The sequence below is a fragment of the Sminthopsis crassicaudata genome, chromosome 3 (assembly GCF_048593235.1).
Source record: "Sminthopsis crassicaudata isolate SCR6 chromosome 3, ASM4859323v1, whole genome shotgun sequence".
Classification (NCBI taxonomy): domain Eukaryota; kingdom Metazoa; phylum Chordata; class Mammalia; order Dasyuromorphia; family Dasyuridae; genus Sminthopsis; species Sminthopsis crassicaudata.
Window position 1 is genome coordinate 242764272 of NC_133619.1, and position 21146 is coordinate 242785417.

Sequence of the window (21146 nt, forward strand, 5' to 3'; positions counted from 1 at the left end):
TTTATTTTTTTTATTTTTTATTTTTTTTTATTTAAACTTCTTTTTTATTTCTCTAGTAGGTACTTCCAGGATATCAGATCTTTATAAAATTTTTATTATTATTCTGATCTTGACAAACAGGATTATATGCATAATAAATTCAGTACATTAGTTAAAAATAAAGTTCTACTTGTCTGATTCCTTTTGAACTTCCTTCAATTTTCTTTTGTGTATTTAATACAAATTCTTCCTTGACCCTATTATCATTCTTTTTTTTCTTTTTAAAAATCACTATTATCAATCTTCCTTTCTGTTCCCCAAAATACTGAACAGTCTATCTTTTGCCAAAAACAAAAAACAAACAAAAATCAAACAAAAAAAAAAAAACATTCCCTTGTAAAAAAAAATAATAATAATAATTATAGCCAAGAAAAGGAAATCTAGTTATTGGACATGTATCCAGCTCTAAAACATCATTTTCTGATAAGAGGTAGAGAGCATGTTTCATCATTGCTTCCCAAGTCTTGGTTTTCATGATTAGGGTCCTTAATTCTTTTAAGGATATTTTTCTTTACAATGCCATAGTCAGTGTATAAATCTTTCTTATTGCTGCATCAATTCATACAAGTATTCCAAGATTTTATACAAAATAAGCAGAGAACATATAAAATAACTTGGAATATATTTCCCAATATTCATCCAGGAATTATACTGATTCCCCCTTCTGCCAAGTCTCTACTGATTTTTTCGAGTCATAAATCCTGTAAATGTCATGCTGTAGAAGCAAAAGAAAATGTGACTTTTAACTAGCTGAGAGAATGCTAAGCACAACATTTCATACAATTCTGAAAGTTGTAAGAGATCTATTGGAGGACACACTTTGGAGGACTTTGACCCAAATAACATTACACCATAAACAAATCTGAGAAGAGGAGAGATATTTCACAACTATAGATAGAAGAAGAGTTCTTGATAAAACAATGGACAGGATCACAGGACCGAAAAGACAATTTTGATTAAATAAATTTAAAAAATATTTTAATAGTATTTTATTTTTTCCAATTACATGTGTTGATGTGTGAGAATTGAGGTAAGAGATCTCCTCTGGTTGCAGATTCTTTGTGACAATTAGCAAACCCGAAGTTTGTGGCAAAAGGGGATTTATTTGCACTAAGAAGACAGCTTTCTTAGTGGGCAAAGAATCCTATTAGGATAATTTTTCAAATGTCTGGGCATACAGCATTAGATGTATTGGGGCTGCTTTGATCTTTGGTCCCCAGCCGGGGGCCAATATCTGGATGAACCTGAGATTGATTTTCAATTCAATTTAATTCAAAATTTAATGAGATTACTTATCTTGAGAGTTTCCCTTATGTATATGAGGGTGTCCCCCTCCCAGAGGTGGGAGGTGTTGAGACCCTGAATCACTCTTCTCCCAAAGATTCCTTTCATAATCTCCCCCCACAATTTAAAGGGGACACAATTTACATTATACATAAAGCCAATTTTGAAAAAAAATTTTGATTTCCGCTGTACACTTCAATGCTGTATGAAGATGTATTCTGATGGAAGTGGATATCTTCAACATAAAGAAGATCCAACTCACTTCCAGTTGATCAATGATGGACAGAAATAACTACACCCAGAGAAGGAACACTGGGAAGTGAATGTAAATTGTTAGCACTACTGTCTATCTACCCAGGTTACTTATACCTTCGGAATCTAATACTTAATGTGCAATAAGAAAATGGCATTTACACACATATATTATATCTAGGTTATATTGTAACACATGTAAAATGTATGGGATTGCCTGTCATGGGGGGAGGGAATGAAGGGAGGGGGGGAATAATTTGGAAAAATGAATACAAGGGATAATATTATAAAAATAAAAAAATAAATAAAAAATAAAAAATAATATGGTAAAAAAAATATTTTGATTTCCATATTTTCTTATTCTTTCTCTAAGATGGTAAGCAATTTGATAAAGGTTATATATGTGTATTAATTTAAAAAATTGAAAAAAAGTTTTGCACTAGTGAAATAAATGTAGTTCAAATTAGAAGGGAAATAACTTTTTCAAAAGAAAAAAATTATTTCCCCCAGTTACATGTGTGAGAAATGAATGGGCATTTGTTTGGTTTCCACAAGTTGTGAGAGTTGAATTGGAGAAAAAAAACTGGAATTTTGAAGGTTGAAACCCACAGGGATATCTAAGAGTGCTAGGGGGTGGAGGTCAAATTCCCCAAAAGAAAGTAAACTCCTTAGGGACAGGATTTGGGTTTTGTAATCAGGGATGGTAGCCTGAGAATTGAAAAGAATTTTTTGTTCTTTGCTTCTCTCCTTTCCACTGTTATTTTCCTCTTCAAGAATGGAAACTCTTTGGGGGCAGGGATTAGATTAAGTGGGAAACACATTGCCTTGTTAGGCATTTGATAGCTTCAGTCTTTCTTACCTCACATTTTTAGACATTTAAACATTGTTTAGAAATACCAGCCAATGGGGAAAGGAGTTAGGGGGTTGGGGAGGAGAACTAACTTTGAGGAATAAAAAGGGATTTCCCCTTACTTGTGTGTGTCTTTCTCTCAAACCACACTTTGTATTTCAGAGACTGTGCACCCTTTCTCAAGAGAAAGAAATAAACTTTTCCCTGCACTTATACTCAAACTCCTGATTGTGTTAGTGGTCACTACTGTCCCACATACATGTAAAAACTAATTTTTTTGGTTAGTTATACTTGTATATTCAGTTGTTGTTTGTTTGTTTGTTTGTTTTTTACATATTTCCTTATGAATCATGTTGGAAGAGAAAAATCAAAACAAAAAGGAAAAACCATGAGAGAAAAAAAGAAAGTGAACATAGTATGTGTTGATTTACTATCAGTCTCCAATTTGGATGGTGTTTTTCATCCAGAGTTTATTGGGGTTGCCTTGGACCACTGAACTCCTGAGAAGAAGTAAGACCATCATCAGAATTCACTATTACATAATCTTGCTGTTGCTATGCACAATGTTGTCCTGATTCTGTTTTTTTTGTTCAGCATTAATTCATGTAAATCTTTCTAGGCCTTTCTAAAATCAAACTGTTCATCATTTTTTTAAGAACAATAATATTCCACTATTTTTAAATACTGTAACTTATTCAGCTATTCCCAATTGATGGGCATCTATCCATTTTCCAATTTTTTTGCTATCACAAAAAGAGCTGCTGCAAACATTTTTTGCACCTGTGGATCCTTTTCTCTTTGCTTTTGATTTCTTTGGGATACAGACCCAGTCATGGCACTGCTGGGTCAAAGGGTAGGCATAGTTTTGTAGCCTTTTGAACATGGTTACAAATTGCTCTCCCAATGGCTGTGATGTAATATAGTTTCTAGGGGAGACAGCAATGATTTTGAGGTCCTCTGATTTTAGGGGGGCTTCTATTCTAACAATAAGTCAGTAAATGTAAGTTTATTGTTGGATAAGAAGTCAGCTTTGCTAAGAGACTGACTTCTTAATGGCAAAGTCCTATTAGGGAAATGGAGGCTGACACTGAGAAGAGGCAGGAGTTCTGGCAGCTATGCCAAAGAGGCAAAGCATGCTACTTTGGACATTCTGCAAAGAAATGAGAGAGCAGAAATCTATTTTATGAGCAGATCTTGGAGACTGAGGGGGAGGGGGATACTTTGAGCTGATCAGAGCAGTATCTCCCAAGTGAAATCACTCTGAAGGCTTTTTCAGCCTGAATTTGAATGGAGATTGGTTATCAATGGAGGTGATTTGCTTAGAAATGGCCCAGACTGAAAAGCTCTCTCACAGACTCCAAGGAACCTGGGAGGCCAGGAATCAAAGGGGACAGAATTTCAGTGTTAGTTTTACAGATCAAAAGGGGGGACAGTTTTCATACCCCGTCAGGTTAACAAAGAGTCTGACAAAACTGAACACCACCAAATATGTATTTGTGTGTTTAAACACACACACATACTGTATAAATATATATATATATATATATATATATATATATATATATATATATGTGTGTGTGTGTATGTGTGTGTGTGTGTATATATATATATACACTGTGTTTTATTTTTATTTTATATATGTATATATAGATACATATAAAAAGCAAGAACAGCCTCAACATCTATTGTACATTAAAGAACAGAATTAGAAAAATGTCCCGAGTCTAGAATCAAGACACTCATACTTTTAAATCAACATTAACTGCACTTATTTGTATAGGGCATGGTGTTAGCTTCTCAGAAGAATAAAACTAAATTACCTTTTCCTCCCCAGAAATTCACGAAGAAAAATGGCCACAAGGAGGCCTCTTAAGGGAACAAATTTCCAAAACAAAGAGCTCCGCTCCTCCACAGCTCCTCCTGCAGGTTCACGGTGGTGGGGGTCTGTCTGTGAAATGTTTTATTTGTCTTTTATCTTAAAGCACTACTCGGAAATGCAGAGAGAAGCTATGAAATCAATGAAAAGGAGGAGGCTAGATAGGATTCCCTCTTCACGTTCTTTTAAGACGGGATTTACCGATTTTTCTTGTGCAGCAAGATAACTATATAAATATGAATACACATATTGGATTTAACCTATACTTTAACATATTTAAAATGTATAGGACTACCTGCCATCTATCTAGGGGAGGGGGTAGGGGGAAGGAAGGGAGAAGTTGGAACAGAAGGTTTTGAAAAATTACCCATGCATATGTTTTGTAATCAAAAAGCTTTAATTTAAAAAAAAAAAATACGGATTTGGAGTAAATTAGGGTTACTCGAACCTCTGCGTGTCACGGATCCCTTTTCAGAATGTTTTAAAACCATCATCATCGTCGTCGATATTGAAACAGAATAATCAAAAAAATTTTTTTAAGTTCACGGACCCCACGTTAAGAACTCTCGGAGCAGAAGGTGCTTCAGGTTCTTTCCCGATATTTATGCTAAGGAAGTCGTCCCTCCCGGTCTTCCACTAATTCTCCCTGGGAACCAGACTCGCCGAGTACCACCACCAACCCGGCGAGACCATGGGCGCACGCGCGCTCACTCCCCACCGCCCTCTGCGAGCACTACGGGCTGGGGACGTTATCGCGAGAGCTGTCAGCAGCCCCGCCAGACACAAACAGAACCCGCGGGACCCTCGGAATCTGGGGACCCTCCCCCAAGGAGTATAAAGAGATCTTCGTTCTCCCCCTAGGTGAATTCCAGCGAAGCCCGGGGGCGGGGCCCGATGGCCGGGGCCGCGCCGCCCTGGAGCCGGCTGGACAAGCAGCAGGACCGGGATGTGCGCGAGCTGATCCGGCGCGTGAGCGGCCTCCAGGACGAGGCGGACCACAACTTCCAGCTGGCCCTTCACTTCGCCTGGACCAATTTCAGGTCAGCGACTGGCTTTGTGGAAGAGCCTGAGCCTTCTTACCCGGCTTTTATTCGCCCCCGCCCTCTCACACCAGCTTTTTGCCATTATCCCTAACCTTCCCGGCCACCATACGAGCAGGCAGGTACGGAAGCTCCGCTCAGAGCATCTTTAGAATGTTCCCCGGATTTGCCCTCCTGCTGGTGTCCCGATCTCTATTGGCCCTTTCGGGCCACCGTAGTGCCCTGGATTGTTCTTGGCTATTAGGGACTGGGATTTTAGTCCAGCCTCAGCCTTCCCTCTGTGAACTAAGACGGGGGCTCGGGAAGGGCTCAGGGAGAGTAGCTGGACTGGGCGGATTCCCTTGAGGGTGGCATTTGGGGGGACCTGCGGGGCTCATGTTCTTCCAGAAGTTCGTACCCCAAGTTGCGTGTTTTATTTTTGTCCATTCCCTGAAGGACCCCACCATGGGGAGTAACCTGGATTCTAGGGGCAAGGACCGGAGAAAGGATCTTTTGTGGACTTTGTGCCGCGCGCTGCCCAGACGGGCCTCAGCTAGCAAAGCTATGTCCAAACTAAATAACCATCTGTAATAGTGACAGCCTCTCTCTCCTTTTTTTTCCCCATTACTTTCTTTCTTTTCTTTTTCTTTTTTTTAAATTATAGTTTTTATTTACCAAATATATGCATGGGTAATTTTACAGCATTGACAATTGCCAAACCTTTTGTTCCAATTTTTCCCCTCTTTCCCCCATCCCCTCCCCCCAGATGGCAGGTCGACCAATACATGTTAAATATGTTAAAATATAAATTAAATACAATATATGTATACATGTCCAAACAGTTATGTTAAGCGACAGCCTCTCTTTAAATAATATCTTAAACTTTTCAAAGAATGTTTTACATCCGTCTTCGCATTTGGTGCTCAGAACCACCTGGTGAGGGAAACTGGGCTAATGTATTCTGATTCTTATTTTACAATTAAAGAAATCGGTGACGACGTGCCCCTGCAAAGATAGGGTGGGAACTTAGTATCTTCCGTCTTTTACACTGTATCCCAAGTATCTTTTTGTCATTGAAACATTTTCCTGTTGCCAATGATTTGCGGTTAAGACTATATAACTTTACTTACCACTCTTTGACTCCAAAACGATAATGTGTGGTGTAAATAGCTTTTCACCTTTCTGAACTAATTGAAGTCCGATAACATGTAATTAGGGAATCTATAATCTGCTCTTCCTCAACCTCAGTAATTAAAGACTATGAAGCTTAGCAGTGAACATTGTTTCTTAGTAAGCATTACATAAATGTTAGCCATTAGTATTACTAATTACTATCTTGTTACTTTGTATTTGAGAAGAAATGGTATACTGGACAAGTTGAGTAAAGATTGAATCATTTTATCTATTTAAGACAGACCTTATAGACGAAATGATTTTTGAATCCTAATTAGGAAGGTAAGCAGTTATCAGATATTTATCAAGTCCCTGTTCTGTACCTATATACTACAAAACTATGTGTTAGATACAAAAGTGCAGGGTAGACTCCTTGCCCTAGCAGGGGTTCTCAAACTACAGCCCAGGGGCCAGATGTGGCTGCTGAGGATGTTTTGACAAATGGGCTGAGGGGCGGAGACAGAGTGTGAGGTATTGTTTTTACTATAGTCTGGCCCTCCAACAGTCTGAGGGACAGTGAACTGGCCCCCTATTTAAAAAGTTTGAGGACCACTGGCTCAGGAAGTTATTGTGTTTGAAGAGGAACAAGATGTGTATATGAAACAACTGTGATACAGTTTAGGAGAGTAAATGCGAAATTGCATGTTACAAGTAGTAACTATATAGATTTACTTATAATTGGAATTAAGGTAAAATTACTTTGGGCTCATTTAATTAGGCTCACTTTGTAAACATTAAATAGTAAAAGTCATCTAATTCAATCACTTTTTTAGTTTCAATAAGATTTTGAGATTGAAATAGAAACTTTTGGTATTCTTTATAGTAGCTAAGAATCTTGGACAGTTTTGTGTTGTTTTTAAAGTTACCATTAAAGGGAAATAGAAACTTAAATTAATCTTTAAATTGAACAGAAACTTTCAAGAACGTTTTCTCATAAGCAGACTATTTACAGAGTCCTATGTTTTAGTTAGCTGCATTAGAGCATAACTCAAGTTATAGTGAGAGTATTGTGTTCTTGGTTGTTTGTCATTGATAAGCTGACCAATGACATTAGGAAGGTGATGTCATGACTTGCAGATGAATTGGATTTAAGTAAAGCAGGGCTGTGCAGAGTCAGCTGCCTCACTCTCTTCCCAAGCCATCTAGGTCCAGTGACAAGATATAGATCTATTCACAACATAGTGTATTTTCATCTTTTTTGTTGTTATTTGCTTGGTTTTTTCATTTTTTTTCCTTTTTGATCTGATTTTTCTTTTGCAGCATGATAAATGTGGAAATATATAGAATAATTGAACATATTTAACATAGATTATTTATTGTCTAGGGGAACATGTGGGGAGAAAGAGAAAAATTTGGAACACAAAGTTTTATGCCCTTTACAAAGGTGAATGTTGAAAATTTGTTTCATATATTTCAAAAATAAAAAACTATTATTTAATAGATACATACATATACACAATATAGATCCAGATAACTAAACATCTAGACATGGCCCTGGATTTAGTGGTAGACCTTGAAACTGAGGTCTTTCCCAGGTCTTAGTTCATCTCAGGCATTAAAGGCTAGGTAAGAAGTGAGGCAAAAAAGGTCTCTTTTACTAGTTTAAAAGAAAAAAATCTTTCTGAGAGGGGAAGACCCTTAGGGTTTCTGGTCAAAACAGAAATAATTGCTATTTACACTCTGAACCATCAAAACCCAGTGACTAATTGAGACTTGAGCTGGGATTTATTGTTGGCCAGTCTGTAAGAGCAGATTTAATTGGATTTTAAAGCAAAGATCTTAAAAAAAAAAAAAATCTTACCTTTAAACTCCCAGATATCTTGCTAGATTTCAGTGATCAAAATTTATATTTCTTTGGGCAGACCACCTGCAGATAAGGAATTTGATTCCTTATGTGAGAGGGAAGGAAGAAAGGAAGGCAGGCAGGCATTGGGGTATCTATGCCAACAATAAAAGAAAGTTTTGAAGTAATAAAATAGATACATATAATAACTTAGAAAACAATACTAAGTTTGAAATATCCCAAGAGAAATAGAATTTAAAATGACAGCCTCAAGGAGTTGACTTTTTTCCAATTATAGGCTGGCCTCTAACTTATGTATTTATGTCACATAAATGAATGGCTATCTAGAAATGAGTTGGCTGAAGGCCCCTTATAGAGGTGTCTCTTCCCTCTCAGCTGCCCAAATTTAGAATTTTCCCTCTTCTTTTCTTCTTGAATTATAAAACCCTTACTTTTTTCTGGGCCAAATGGAAAAAAATCAAGGGTCATTTAAAATTTTTTTCTTCTCTTCCTTTAATAAATGCTTGTTGAATTAGTTTACTTAGTAGCATTGCACTTTTTTGCTAGCTCAATCTCTGAGCAATCTCAGTCTTGGTCCCCTATTCTAAGTAAAATAAAAGCACTTTGCACAGTGTCTGGCACATAGTAAGCACCACATGAATGCTAGTTATTGTTATTATTTATTTTATATTATTATAATATAGCTATTATTATTTGTTTTAATTGTAACTATTCTATGCTTTCTTATTTTTCCTCTGTATTCTTTTCCTTGGTACTTTAATTTGCTTCAAAGTGTTCTATAATTAAAATCTCTTTATGCAAATAATGAGGCAGCCAGGTGATACAGTATCTAGAATAGCAGGTCTGGAAATCAGGAAATCATCTTCCTGAGTTATATCAGGCCTCAGATACTGTAATATTCTCTCTAAAATGTAACGTTCTCTGGGAGCAGGTTTCTTGGGGGGCTTCTGGAGGCAGCCTTTCTTTCAATTCAGTAATCACAAGTGCATCCAGGGATTAAAGTCCAAATCCTTTATTGTCTCTTTCCAAGTCTTGTCTCCTTTCCTGCAGCTCGGTTAGCTTTCTTAGAGGTGTCTCTCCTTAGTTCTGAGAGTTTAAGCTCCTGCCACCAGTCCTTTGTCTTCTCTGCTTCTGCCAGCTTCTTGAGGTCCTCCTAAATGTGTCTTGGTTTCTGTAGGGGAGGCAAGGGTGCTACCACTCCTTTGGTCTTCCCTAGTTCTCCTCCTGGCTGAGCTTGTCCAAGCTTATATGGTCTCTTATCAAGGTATGAATCTTGTGAAACTACAGTAAGTACTAAGTACATGTACTGAACTAGAGAACTGTTAAATACCATGCTAAATAATCATTGTCTCCATCAATTCCACTGACTAAGTACCTTGTAAGAATCCTTTGTTTCAAGTTCAGAGTTCTGGGCCATAACAAGATACTTATTAGTTGTGTGGCCCTGAGCAAATCACTTCATCCTGTTTACCTCAGTTTCTTTACAGTTTCTCTGTAAAATGAGCTGGAGAAGAAAATAGCAAATCACTCCAGTATCTTTGATAAAAAGAAATCCCCAATGGGCTTTAAAGAGTCAAACATGACTGAATAATGAAAATGCAGGTGATTGTTAATTCTATATATCCAGCCACAATCTGTTCTCTGAGTTCCAGTGATATGTCAGACTACAAAGGACCAACTCTCTGCTGCTTAGTTTGGTGTGGCCAGTCTACTAAGAATGATTTTTTACCTCTTTAAATACAATAAAGTTATATAAAAAAAGTAAAAAATCTTTCTTAGCTTGGCTGGCTGGGATTACAAAAATAAGTAGTGGTTATGGTTTCCCAATCCCTGGCCAAAAGGATATAATACAAAACTGTATAACCTGGTGTTATACCCTGTGCTGTGTGACTCCAGCCTACCTCTAATACATTCACATGAGCTCTCTTTCATACCTGAAATGCACTCCATCGTCATCTATACACTTTAAAAATCTTTCTCTTCAAAGCTCAACCCAAGATTCTTCCAGGCCTTTCCTGATAAACTCAGTTGAGTGTTTTCTTACTCATCAGATATTATTATTTTTTGCACATATTTATTTTTTAAAATAATTTTATAATTATAACATGTTTTTTTGACAGTACATATGCATGGGTAATTTTTTACAACATTATCCCTTGCACTCACTTCTGTTCCGAATTTTCTTCTCCTTCCCTCCACCCCCACCCCTAGATGGCAGGCACTCCCATACATGTTAAATATGTTATAATATGTCCTAGATACAATATATGTGTGCAGAACAGATTTTTTTTTGTTGTTGTTGCACAGGAAAATTGGATTCAGAAGATAAAAATAACCTGGGAAGAAAAACAAAAATGCAAACAGTTTACACTCATTTCCCAGTGTTCCTTCTCTGGGTGTAGCTGATTCTGTCCATCATTCTTATCAGATAGTCTTAAAGCAAATTTTCTGGATATCTTCTTTGCCCCATTACATACTACCTTGTGTTATACTTATCTCGGTATGTGTCACAGAATCATAACATCAAATTTAGAAAGGAAGTTAGTGGCTACTTAGCATAACCTGTGTTTGGACCGGAATTTTCTATAGTTTCTAGTAAGCAGTTGCTTAGTTTTTGCTTGAAAACTTCCAACTCAGTAAAAACAATAGGAGATTATAGACTCTTTGGGGTCAGGAACTGTTGTGTATCATCATTGTGTATTACAGTACTTTACATATAGTTAATGTTTGCTAAATTGCAGAATTGAATGAAAAATATGTTGAGGAAAATTAATTTTTTAAAGTTTTTAATCCATGAGGGAGGGGAAATAGTGCCTAATATTTATATTTTGCTTCCAAATTTATATTTCAGTTAGATTTTTTTATATAGATGTCATAAAATTACCAGGAATAAATTACTTTCTTTCAATTTCATTTAGATTTCATCGTTTCCTAGATGTAAGCAGTCATAAAGTAGAGAGGACAATAGAGGGGTAAGTCATTGTGTGTGTGTATGTGTGTGTGTATGTGTGTGTGTGTGTACGTGCACATCAGTGTTTTAGTTATCTGTGGATATTCCCTTCACTAATCCAGGTCACAGTCCCTTTATGTCTCAGTAGATAGTCATCATGTATTTCTCTGGTCCCCAAAATCAGTATGTGGTGGTAGGTCTTCTGGTGATAAGCTTTTCTGAACTTTGATAAGATGAACCTTGATGAGAAATACATTCCCTTGTTAGGCTGGTACTTTATATTTTGCATTGCCTTTGAGTTCCTAATATACTTTGATGAGATATCTGAATAAAACTATGGAGAACATATATGTGTATTTAGCTTAAATATTTTTGTTGATACATTTCTTTTTGAAATATCAGTTATCTTTTGTTATTTTAGAATTTACGAAAAGCTCATCATTCATTCAGATCTCAGCAAAGCTGCCAGTTGGAAGAAATTAACTCAAGAGTTTCTACATGCTCAACTTCCAAGTATTAAGGAAGCAAAGGTATATTATTTTTAAAAATTCCATTCTGACAATCTTTATTAATATTAATCTTTAAGCACTCAAGGTATTTTACATACATTACACAAAAGAAGGCTTAGTCTCTAGAACTGAATTTGATTAGTTAATTGTAGGGAGTGTGTTTTTGAGGAAAGAATGCTAGGTTTGGAATTTAAAAACTTATATTTGATTCAGCTCTTGTTATTATCTGTGACCTTCCTTTTCCTGTGTGTTTCCTTATCTTACATTACTTGTTATGAGGAAAATATTTCGTAAATCTTGAAATATTATATAAATGTGATTTTTGTTTACATATGAATTGATTGATTCAGGCATTTCCATTACACTAAGTGCAATTTTGGCCAGTCATTTGCCTGCTGTCAGAATTAGGGTTCAGAGCCTGGAAGGAGCTGGTAACATTGTCTAGCTACTTTTAAAATGTGTGTTGATATTATTTGATGGCATTTGGTTGACTTTCACAGAATCACAGAATTTGAGAGTGGGAGAAGACCTCAGCAATCATTTAGTCCAATCCATCTATGAAAAGCAATTTCCATTATAAAATATCAAAAAATTAGTTGTCCAGTTTCTGTTTGAAATCTTCAGAGGAGGGGGAACGTACCATTTCTCAAGGTACCACATTCCATTTTGACATAGCTCTGTTAGGAAGTTTTTATTGACATAAAACTTAAATTTACTTCTATGTAATTTCACACAGTTCTTTTATAACATGGACTCAAGGCTTTTTATCAAATAGATTGCCTTCCTCTGGGAATTTTCTTTCTTAACTCATGGCATTCAAAACTGGAGAAATTCAGAAGAGATCTTGCCAAGGGCATCCTATAATAGGACTGTCACCTCCCTATTTATGGAAAAATTGATTGTAGCCTAAGACCTCATCAAGGTTTTTTGGGCTGCTTTAACCTGGCTACTGATTCATAGTGAGTTTTTCAAAATAGTTTCTGTCTAGCTATGCCTCTCCAATCTTATACTTGTGAAGGTTGTTGTTGTTGTTGTTTTAATAATCAAATGAAAGACTGCATTTATCCCTCTTGATCCTCATCTTTTTAAATCCAAGAGAGTAATCTAACCTGTCATGATCTTTTTGGATCCTGAATCTGCTGTCCACTATATTACCTCTCCCTTTGGCTTTGTGTCATCTGCAAATTTGAAGACCATGCTCTCTATACTTATTCAAACTATGGATAAGAATGAAAGCAATTCAAGCACAGATCCCCAGAATATTCTACTGAAGACCTCCTCACAGATTGACATTCAGTAATACCTGAATTCAGGAGGACCCGAGTTCAAATTTAGTCTCAGACACTTAACACTTCCTAGCTGTGTGACCCTGGGCAAGTCACTTAACCCCAGCCTCAAAAAAAAAAACAAAAAAAACAAAAAAAAACCCAAGAATAATATGAAATGATCAAAACCTTTGCTAAAATCTAGGTAAATTATATCCACAGCATTCCCCTTATCTAGTATTTTAATAATCCTTAAGTATTTCCCACCCCTTGGGAATAGCATACCTAGAGGAGATACCAGGAAGTTTCTTCTACACTCTAGAAGCAAATTGAAATCCCTTTAGGAAGCAGAGTAAGCAGAAAATGGGAAAGAGAGTATGCATTGCTGTCACTTTGAACCCTAAGAGAGAAAGAATTTTCTTTCTGTTATTTAATTGTCATTATATATCAGGAAAGATTCTGATCTACTTAAATTATCTACTTGCAGTGTGATTTAAGAGACTGTAGCCCTGAAATAACCATAAGATGAAGTTATTAAAAGAACATTCTGAACTAGAACAACATCATGTAGTAGAAAGCTAAATTGATTTGGAGTCCAAAGATCTGTGTTTTCCTGATGGCCCTGCTTGTTGTAGCATTGTGACTTTGGGCAAATTTTTTAATCATTTGTAAGTGTCAATTTTATCACCTGTAAAAAAGGAATAACAGTACTTGGAATATAGATAATGTGCCTAAAGTTTAGAAATTATCTTGCTGATAATATGAAGTATGGGTAACAGTGTAAATTTTGGCTAAAAAGAATTCAAAACTAATTTGAAGATTAATCTCAATACAAAACTTCACAAGTTTCACCAAAATTTGGAACAAAGAATAGAGGTTACTTGTAACAGGAATTATTAATAATGGGTAGCAGTTGTAGGAGATAGATAAAGGCTTGCTCTTAATAAGTATGTCCTGACAATTAGAGTTATCCCAAACAAGAATGAGCTGTCTCAGAAGTATGTTCTTTCTTTTTGGAGGTTTTGAATCAAAAGTTGCATTTCCATCTATTGTGTATCTTTTAGATGGAATTTTTTTCAGGTATTGGTTGGCCTAAATGACCAATTAGTTCTCTTCCAGTTCTGAAATCTGAGAATCAGTATTTAAAAGTAATTTAGGTTAATGTCTTAGACAAATAAATTTGGAAAAGAATATTATATAACTATTAGAGGTTAGGTTTTTAGTCACAAAAACTGGAGTCTAGGTTTTAATGATATGCTTTAGTAACACATATTTATTTACTTGTTTTAAAGACAGATACACATTATGCAATATTGTCACTCCTTCTATGTCTTTCTGATTCTCCATCAAACACCAATTATGTGGAAAAGCCAAGAGAAAAAGAAGTGGGTAAGTTAACATGAAGATTTGCATTAGCAGAGGACTTTTGTGAAAGTTCAAATTTTGTATGAAATGGAAATTAATTTCAAAATGAAATTTGTTTTGAAGATTTAAAAATTGTAATATAAATTAGAATCTATAGAAATGAGTGGGTTTTTCTGTATTTGTTTATTGAGAGACTTCATTCTTGAAATTTGTATTTCTTGATCTTTCTTTTTTACTTCAAAATTTATGTGATTTCTTTGTGTAGTTTTAGGTCTTTTCTGAGAAAGTCAATAATAAGCAAAACTATGTTATGTCTTAGAAAAGAAAGAAGAATTTGACTGGGGAAAATACTTGATGGAAGGTGAAGAAATTGAATTGGGTCCAGATGCAGATACACCAGTAAGTTACAGTAGTTTGGCTATTAAATATTTCAACACTTGCCAAGCATAAAAACTACCTGGAATAACCTATGGCAATACTTTGCTTGTTCTGCATATTCATTTATATTCTGATTCTTTCCAGAAAGGTTTTTAAAGCTACCTTTCCCTTTTTTGGGGAGTGCAAAAATCTTCTTATTATACAACTACATAACTATTGCTCAGGATTGCAAAGTTCATATCCAAATAGGAGTTTGAGTAGGATAAATGTTAAACTAGCCATCTTATCTGAGAACTTTTTTTTTAAAACTAATTTGGCTGAATATTATCACCAAAAAAAGATGGTTCAATCCTCCTTAATATTGAAAATTTTCTGGCCATGGCCAAATTTTATGAACTTTAAGAAGTGATATTATTACTATGTTTCTTCTTTTGTTGTATTCTTAAATTAGTTCCTTCTTGTTTAAATGACTCTAATTTTTGGTTTGTTTTTTACTATTTACTAAAAGTAAGTTCTGCTAACTTATTTGATAGAATTGGTCTGAAGAAAGTGAAGATGATGATGATCAACAACCTCTTAGTAGAGAAGACTCTGGGATTCAGGTGGATAGAACACCATTAGAAGAACAAGATCAAAATAAGAAAATAGTATCTCATGTCAATTGGAAAGGTATTTTGTAATTGAAAATGTCATCTCTAATATTACCTAATAAAATGTCATATTTTAAAATTTGGCTAATATATCTTAAGTTCCTATCTTTCTTCATACTTTGAAAAGCTCCTTTAAGTTGTTTGTTTGTTTGTTTTTTGTTTTTTTGTTAAGGCAATTGGGGTGACTTACCCAGGATAACACAGCTAGGAAGTGTTAAGTATCTGAGACCAAATTTGAACACAGGTCCTCCTAACTTCAGGGCTGGTGCTCTATCTACTGCATCACCTAATTGCCCTCCTTTAAGTCATTAAGAGATCTATAATTTTAGTATTTTTAAAGGAACACTGCATAATTAATATTAATAAGGAATGTTTATATGACATTTATGTTCTTCAGTTTGTTAAATAAACATGTAAGTTTTTCTTTAGCCTGAAATGTTTTTCATGGGGGGAGGGGTCACAAAATTTAAGGTTAAATTTTTCTAGAAGATGAGATTAAATTCTTATTTAAGCAAAAAGAAAATTTTAAAATTAAAAAAAAAGGGGGGGCAGCTAGGTGGCACAGTGGATACAGCACCAGCCTTAAATTCAAGAGGACCCCAGTTCAAATTTGGTCTTAGATACTTAACACTTCCTAGCTGTGTGATCCTGGGCAAGTCACTTAATCCCAGCCTCAGAAAAAATATATAAATAAAATAAAATAAGAAAATTTCTTCCTTAACTCATCAAAGAATCATATCACTTTTGAGCTGAAGTGGGTAAGGAACCATTGCTCCCAACTCACTCATTTTTATAAATGATGAAAGTAAGGCTTGGAAAGCAAATCTGATGAGTCACTCAACTCATTAATGATACTAGAATTGAAGTTTACTAACTCATGAAATTTTTATTTTTAGTAGCCTTTCTAGGTTGTATTGAAAAAATTTTTAAATTCTTTTATCATTCATTCAGAAAATATTTGTTCAATATATACCTAGGCATGGTGGTAGATAGAAGGAAAAATAAAACATGGTCCCTGGTCTCTCGGAGTTTATAGGCTAGTAGGAGAGAGAAAAGGGACAAAAATTATTGTGTGAAATTTCAGTAACAAAGGTACAAAATGCTATGGTAGTTTAGAAGGAGAGTTGTTTCTAGAGGGATCAAACAAGTCGGTTTAAAAGAGAATATTAGAGCTATGTCTTGGAATAAATAGTTTTTGAAGCTGGGGAAAGGCATGCTAGGTGGAATGAATTGCATGCATAAGGGCACCAAGAATGACAGGCATGCTAATACAACAATACAATTTATCATGTAAAGTTGGCAAAAGGGAATAATTGGAGAGAAAGCTAGAGAAATGTAAGTTGGGGCCAAATTATGCCTTTGAAACTTGTCTTATTGGATTAGGGGAAGTAGGTAATAGGAAACCACTGAAAGTTTTACAGTGAAGGATATGCAAATGAGAAGAGGTTTTTGTAGTAGCATTTCTTTTTTCCTTTTAGACATTTATTTCATATTTTATTTTCCCCCAATTATATGTAAAAACAGTTTTTAAAATTCATGATTTTTTAAACTGAGTATGGAAAAAGACTTTCTAAAAAAATCTTTTATTGGGGTAGTTTGGGTTGATTTGGTTTTATTTTTTTAAATAATTGCTTTCACTTCAAATGTCTGTTTTTTCTACCCTTAGATCATTGTTTTATAACAAAGAAGTACAGTTAAGCAAAACACATGGAAACATTTGATTATAGAAAGATTAATCTTGAAGCATTGTATAAAATGGAAGAGACTGGAAGACAGGAAACAGGATAGGGAGACGTTTCAGAAGTATAGAAAGAAGTAGACTGGATTTGTGATAGTAGAATGATAGGAAGGGGTTCATTACCTCTATGGAAGTAAAAATGATAGGATTTAGTTTGATTAAGATGGAGGTAGGGCCAAGGGCCACAGGTGTTGTAGCCTGTATAACTGGCTTCATAGTGTTGTCATAAACAAATCTGCCTTACATGCAGAAGATCCTGAGTTTAAAACTCAATGGAGCTATGTTTATCCATCTTAAGGTGGAAAGAGTATTGAATTTGGAATCAGACCTAAGTTTGAATCCTGGCTTTACATGTAGAACCATTGGATAGTTACTTCACATCTTGAACCTCAGTTTAGTTATCTATAAAATAAAGTTGGCCTACATGGCTTCTTGAGGTCCTTGCTTTCACTCTGTGATCTGTGACTCCCACCATTTTACCTGTCCATTTTCATCAAGGAAAAAAAGACAGCGTCCACTGTTCCTGCTCATTTTATTTCAAAATTAGAGCTTGTAATCATGGAGACAGATATTCTTGGTTGTGCAGTAAACCAGACTGTTTTGATTTAAACCCTTTCCCCTGCTTCCCCAAAAGTGCATAGTTGTGCACTTTGTGCAGTGAGCCTTGGAAGTGAAAGAACATTATGGCCAGTTTTTTGAGGAAGTTTTTATAAAAATGGAAAAGTATGGTGAAGTTGAAATGAATATTTGTGGTAATCTTGGGGATCATTTTGTATAAAATGTATATATAAAGTTTCACCATGAGAAAGATATAGAAAAGAGTGTCCTTGACTTAAACAATCACTGGTTTAGTGAAGAGAGAATTCATGCATTTTTCACCTTGCTGTTGGTAATATGAGAATGCAAGCAAGGAGTCTTCTATAAATTTGTTGCATCTAAAACTCACTTCTAAAAAACTATAACTGCAATTGCATGGACATCATTTTAAGAAGCATAAGTCCTGATCAAGATCTTGTGAATGTCATTCTTGGCTGAAAGATGATTGTGGTTGTGATAGTGGCAACAATGGTGGTAAATTGGTGAAATTAATAGAAAGAGGAAAACTAGATGAGCACTTAGGTGAGGGGTTGACAATTAGTTTTCATAGAAAATAATGTTACAGTTAAACTTTTTTCTAGTTAACTATTGAGAATATATGTCTCTTCTTAATAGAGGCAGCTTTTAATATTTCATAGTTTTCTTTTATTGGACTTTGAAATCCATAAGGGCAAGGATAATATTTTATTTTATTTTTTTTGTCCCATGTGGTAGGTAACGTGTACAATAGGTACTTATGTGCATATTTGTTGTTTGAATTTTTTTAGTTCTGGTTAATGACATTTCTTTGAATTTTGTATTTCATCACATCAATATACATATTAATCAGTGTTTTGATTCAATTCAATAAATATTTATTTTGCTTGCTGTGTTCAAGACACTATAGTAGGTACTGAGGATACAAAAACAAAACCAAAATAGTCTCAACCTTCAAGGAGGTTACAGTTTACTAAGATGATACAATCTAGCATACAAATAATTAAGTTCAAAGTAATTTTAAGAGACCTGGAAATATTGTAGCTAGAAGGATCAAGACAGGAGAGCCATCTCCTTTTCTAAAGTATTCTTTGTTTTTTGTTTTCTCAATAGTATTTTATTTTTTCAATTCCATGTAAAGATAGTTTGCATCATTCATTTTTGTGAGATTTTGAGTTTCAAATTTTTTCTCTCTCCCTCCTTTACTTCTCCTTCTCCAAGACAGCAAGCAATCTGATATGTTATACATGTAAATAATTTTAAGCGTATTTCCATATTTGTCATGTTGTGAAAAAAGAATCATAAAAGGGGTGGAGGGAGAAGCCATTAGGAAAAAAAAAAACTAACCAAACAAAAAAAGGTGGAAATACTATGCTTTTATTTACATGTAGATGACATTTTGCATTCCAAATTTATTGGAATTATCTTGGATCATTGCATTATTGAGAAGAGCTAAGTGTATCACAGCTGATTATGATATAATCTTTCTGTTATTGTGTATATTGTTCTCCTGGTCCACTCATTTCACTCAGTATCAGTTCATGTAAAACTTTCCAGGCTTTTTGGACAATATTTGTCATGTTGTGCAAGAAAAATCAGACCAAAAGTCAATTTTTAGTTCTTTGCTACTACAGAAAAAGCTGCTACAAACATTTTTATACATTTGGTTAGAGAGTCAGTAGAGACATTGCTAGACACTGTATGCACAGTTTGATAGCCCTTTGGACATTATTCCAAATTGCTCTCCAAAATGACTAGATCAGATCACAACTCCACTACCAAGGCATCTATGTCCTAGTTTTCCCACATCCCTTCCATCATTTATTATTATCCAAGTTGTGCTTTTAAAGAAGCTTGGGATTGAGAAATGAATGTGAGGAAGGAGTGTATCCCAAACATGGGAGATTCCTGTGCAAAGTCATGAAAGTGTGAAGTAGAATGCTATGTATGAGAAACAACTAGCAGGCTATTTTGATTGAAATAGGAATGTGTGAAAGAAAACCACATGAAGTAAAACTAGGAGGTTAAGTGGGAGCCAGATTATGGAGGACTTCAAATGCTAGGCTGAGGAGTTGGTATTTTATTCTATCATTTATACAATGGTTTATAATGAAGTTACTATTCCAGAAAATTCAACTTTCAAATATCTTTCCAGTTGGTGAGCCAGATGCACGAAGTTGGTTGGAGCAGCATGTTGTCCTTCAGTATTGGACAGCCAGACCCTCACGTTTCTCTCATAGTTTGCATTTGCACTCCAATTTATCTTCTGTATGGTAAGGCATTAAAAATAGTATTAAAAATAATGATGGAAGTTACTTTGAATTGGATAATTCTTGTCTTTTGAATTTTAACTGAGCTATTTTTCTATACAAAGATGGTACCCTTTTTGCAATTTATGTTTGGTTGAATTATTTTTAAAATATGACTTCAGTTTTGGATTCTCATGATTTATCATTTACAGTTCAATAAGTAGATTATTTTATTGATTTATTTTGCCTTCTATACCCTTCAAACAATCAAGAAGCATCTTGCTTTGTCAAAAAATCACAAGTTAATAGGTGTCAGAGATAGGATTTTAATTTAGTACCTTTTTTTTTTTTTTTTTTTTTTTTTCTTTTTGGACATCTGGGGTTAAGTGACTTGCCCAGGTCACACTTGCCCTTTTTTTAGGATGTGTTAAGTGTTTGAGACCAGATTTGAACTCAGGTCCTCTTGACTTCAGGCTAGTACTCTATCCACTGAATCACCTCGCTGCTCCAGTTTAATTCCTTTTTAATTCTTGCCATGTATTCTATCCACTATGCTTCCCTGTCTCTACTGCACCAAACATCCAAAATAATATGGCACATAGTAGGTCAGAATGAATGTAAAAATGAAGTTATTGTTGATGGTGATAAAGAAGATGGACCCCTCTTCCACTATAATTTTTATTACTTTATTCCAAAAACATGGAATGAGAATGAAGTTTTGGGTTTTAAGGAAGGAAAACAATGAAGATAGAATGAAGGTTTTTTAAATAGCTGAATAATATATATTATTATTTATATTGATCATAAGGAAAAACAATCACTAGGACTTTGAAATGATTTTGAATAAGTTTTTTGGAAGCATACTTATTGTTTTATGATTATGATTCTGGGGATGTCTTAAAATTATAATTATCAGTATGTTCATTATTGTTCACTGGTTATTACCACCAGGTGGCTCATAAAGTATAAAAGACATATTCAGAGTAAAAAAAGAAATTATTCCTGCCTTATTTTATTTTAAAAGAAATATTTTACATTACAACAGATGTTTATGATCTTTTTAGGGATCAACATTTATATAGTAGTGATCCATTGTATGTGCCAGATGACAGAACCTTTGTTACTGAAACACAGGTTATCCGAGAAACACTTTGGTAAGACTTTTTTTGTAC

At 34.8% G+C, this 21146-nt stretch overlaps 1 protein-coding gene across 3 annotated transcripts in view; it reads left to right on the forward strand.

The window, feature by feature from the left end:
• The first annotated feature begins 5052 nt into the window (after positions 1-5052).
• Positions 5053-21146, forward strand: part of TUBGCP5 (tubulin gamma complex component 5) — a 49732-nt gene continuing 33638 nt past the window's right edge. For 2 of the 3 annotated variants that reach the window (XM_074300293.1, XM_074300295.1), the window contains exons 1-8: positions 5053-5341; positions 11216-11269; positions 11669-11777; positions 14314-14410; positions 14706-14785; positions 15298-15433; positions 19881-19998; positions 21039-21128. In XM_074300293.1, coding sequence (XP_074156394.1) covers positions 5196-5341; positions 11216-11269; positions 11669-11777; positions 14314-14410; positions 14706-14785; positions 15298-15433; positions 19881-19998; positions 21039-21128 — 830 coding nt within the window. In that variant the 5' untranslated portion in view covers positions 5053-5195. Of the gene's footprint in view, positions 5342-11215; positions 11270-11668; positions 11778-12278; positions 12408-14313; positions 14411-14705; positions 14786-15297; positions 15434-19880; positions 19999-21038; positions 21129-21146 lie in introns of those variants that run through there. The other variant, XM_074300294.1, reaches the window with a different exon arrangement.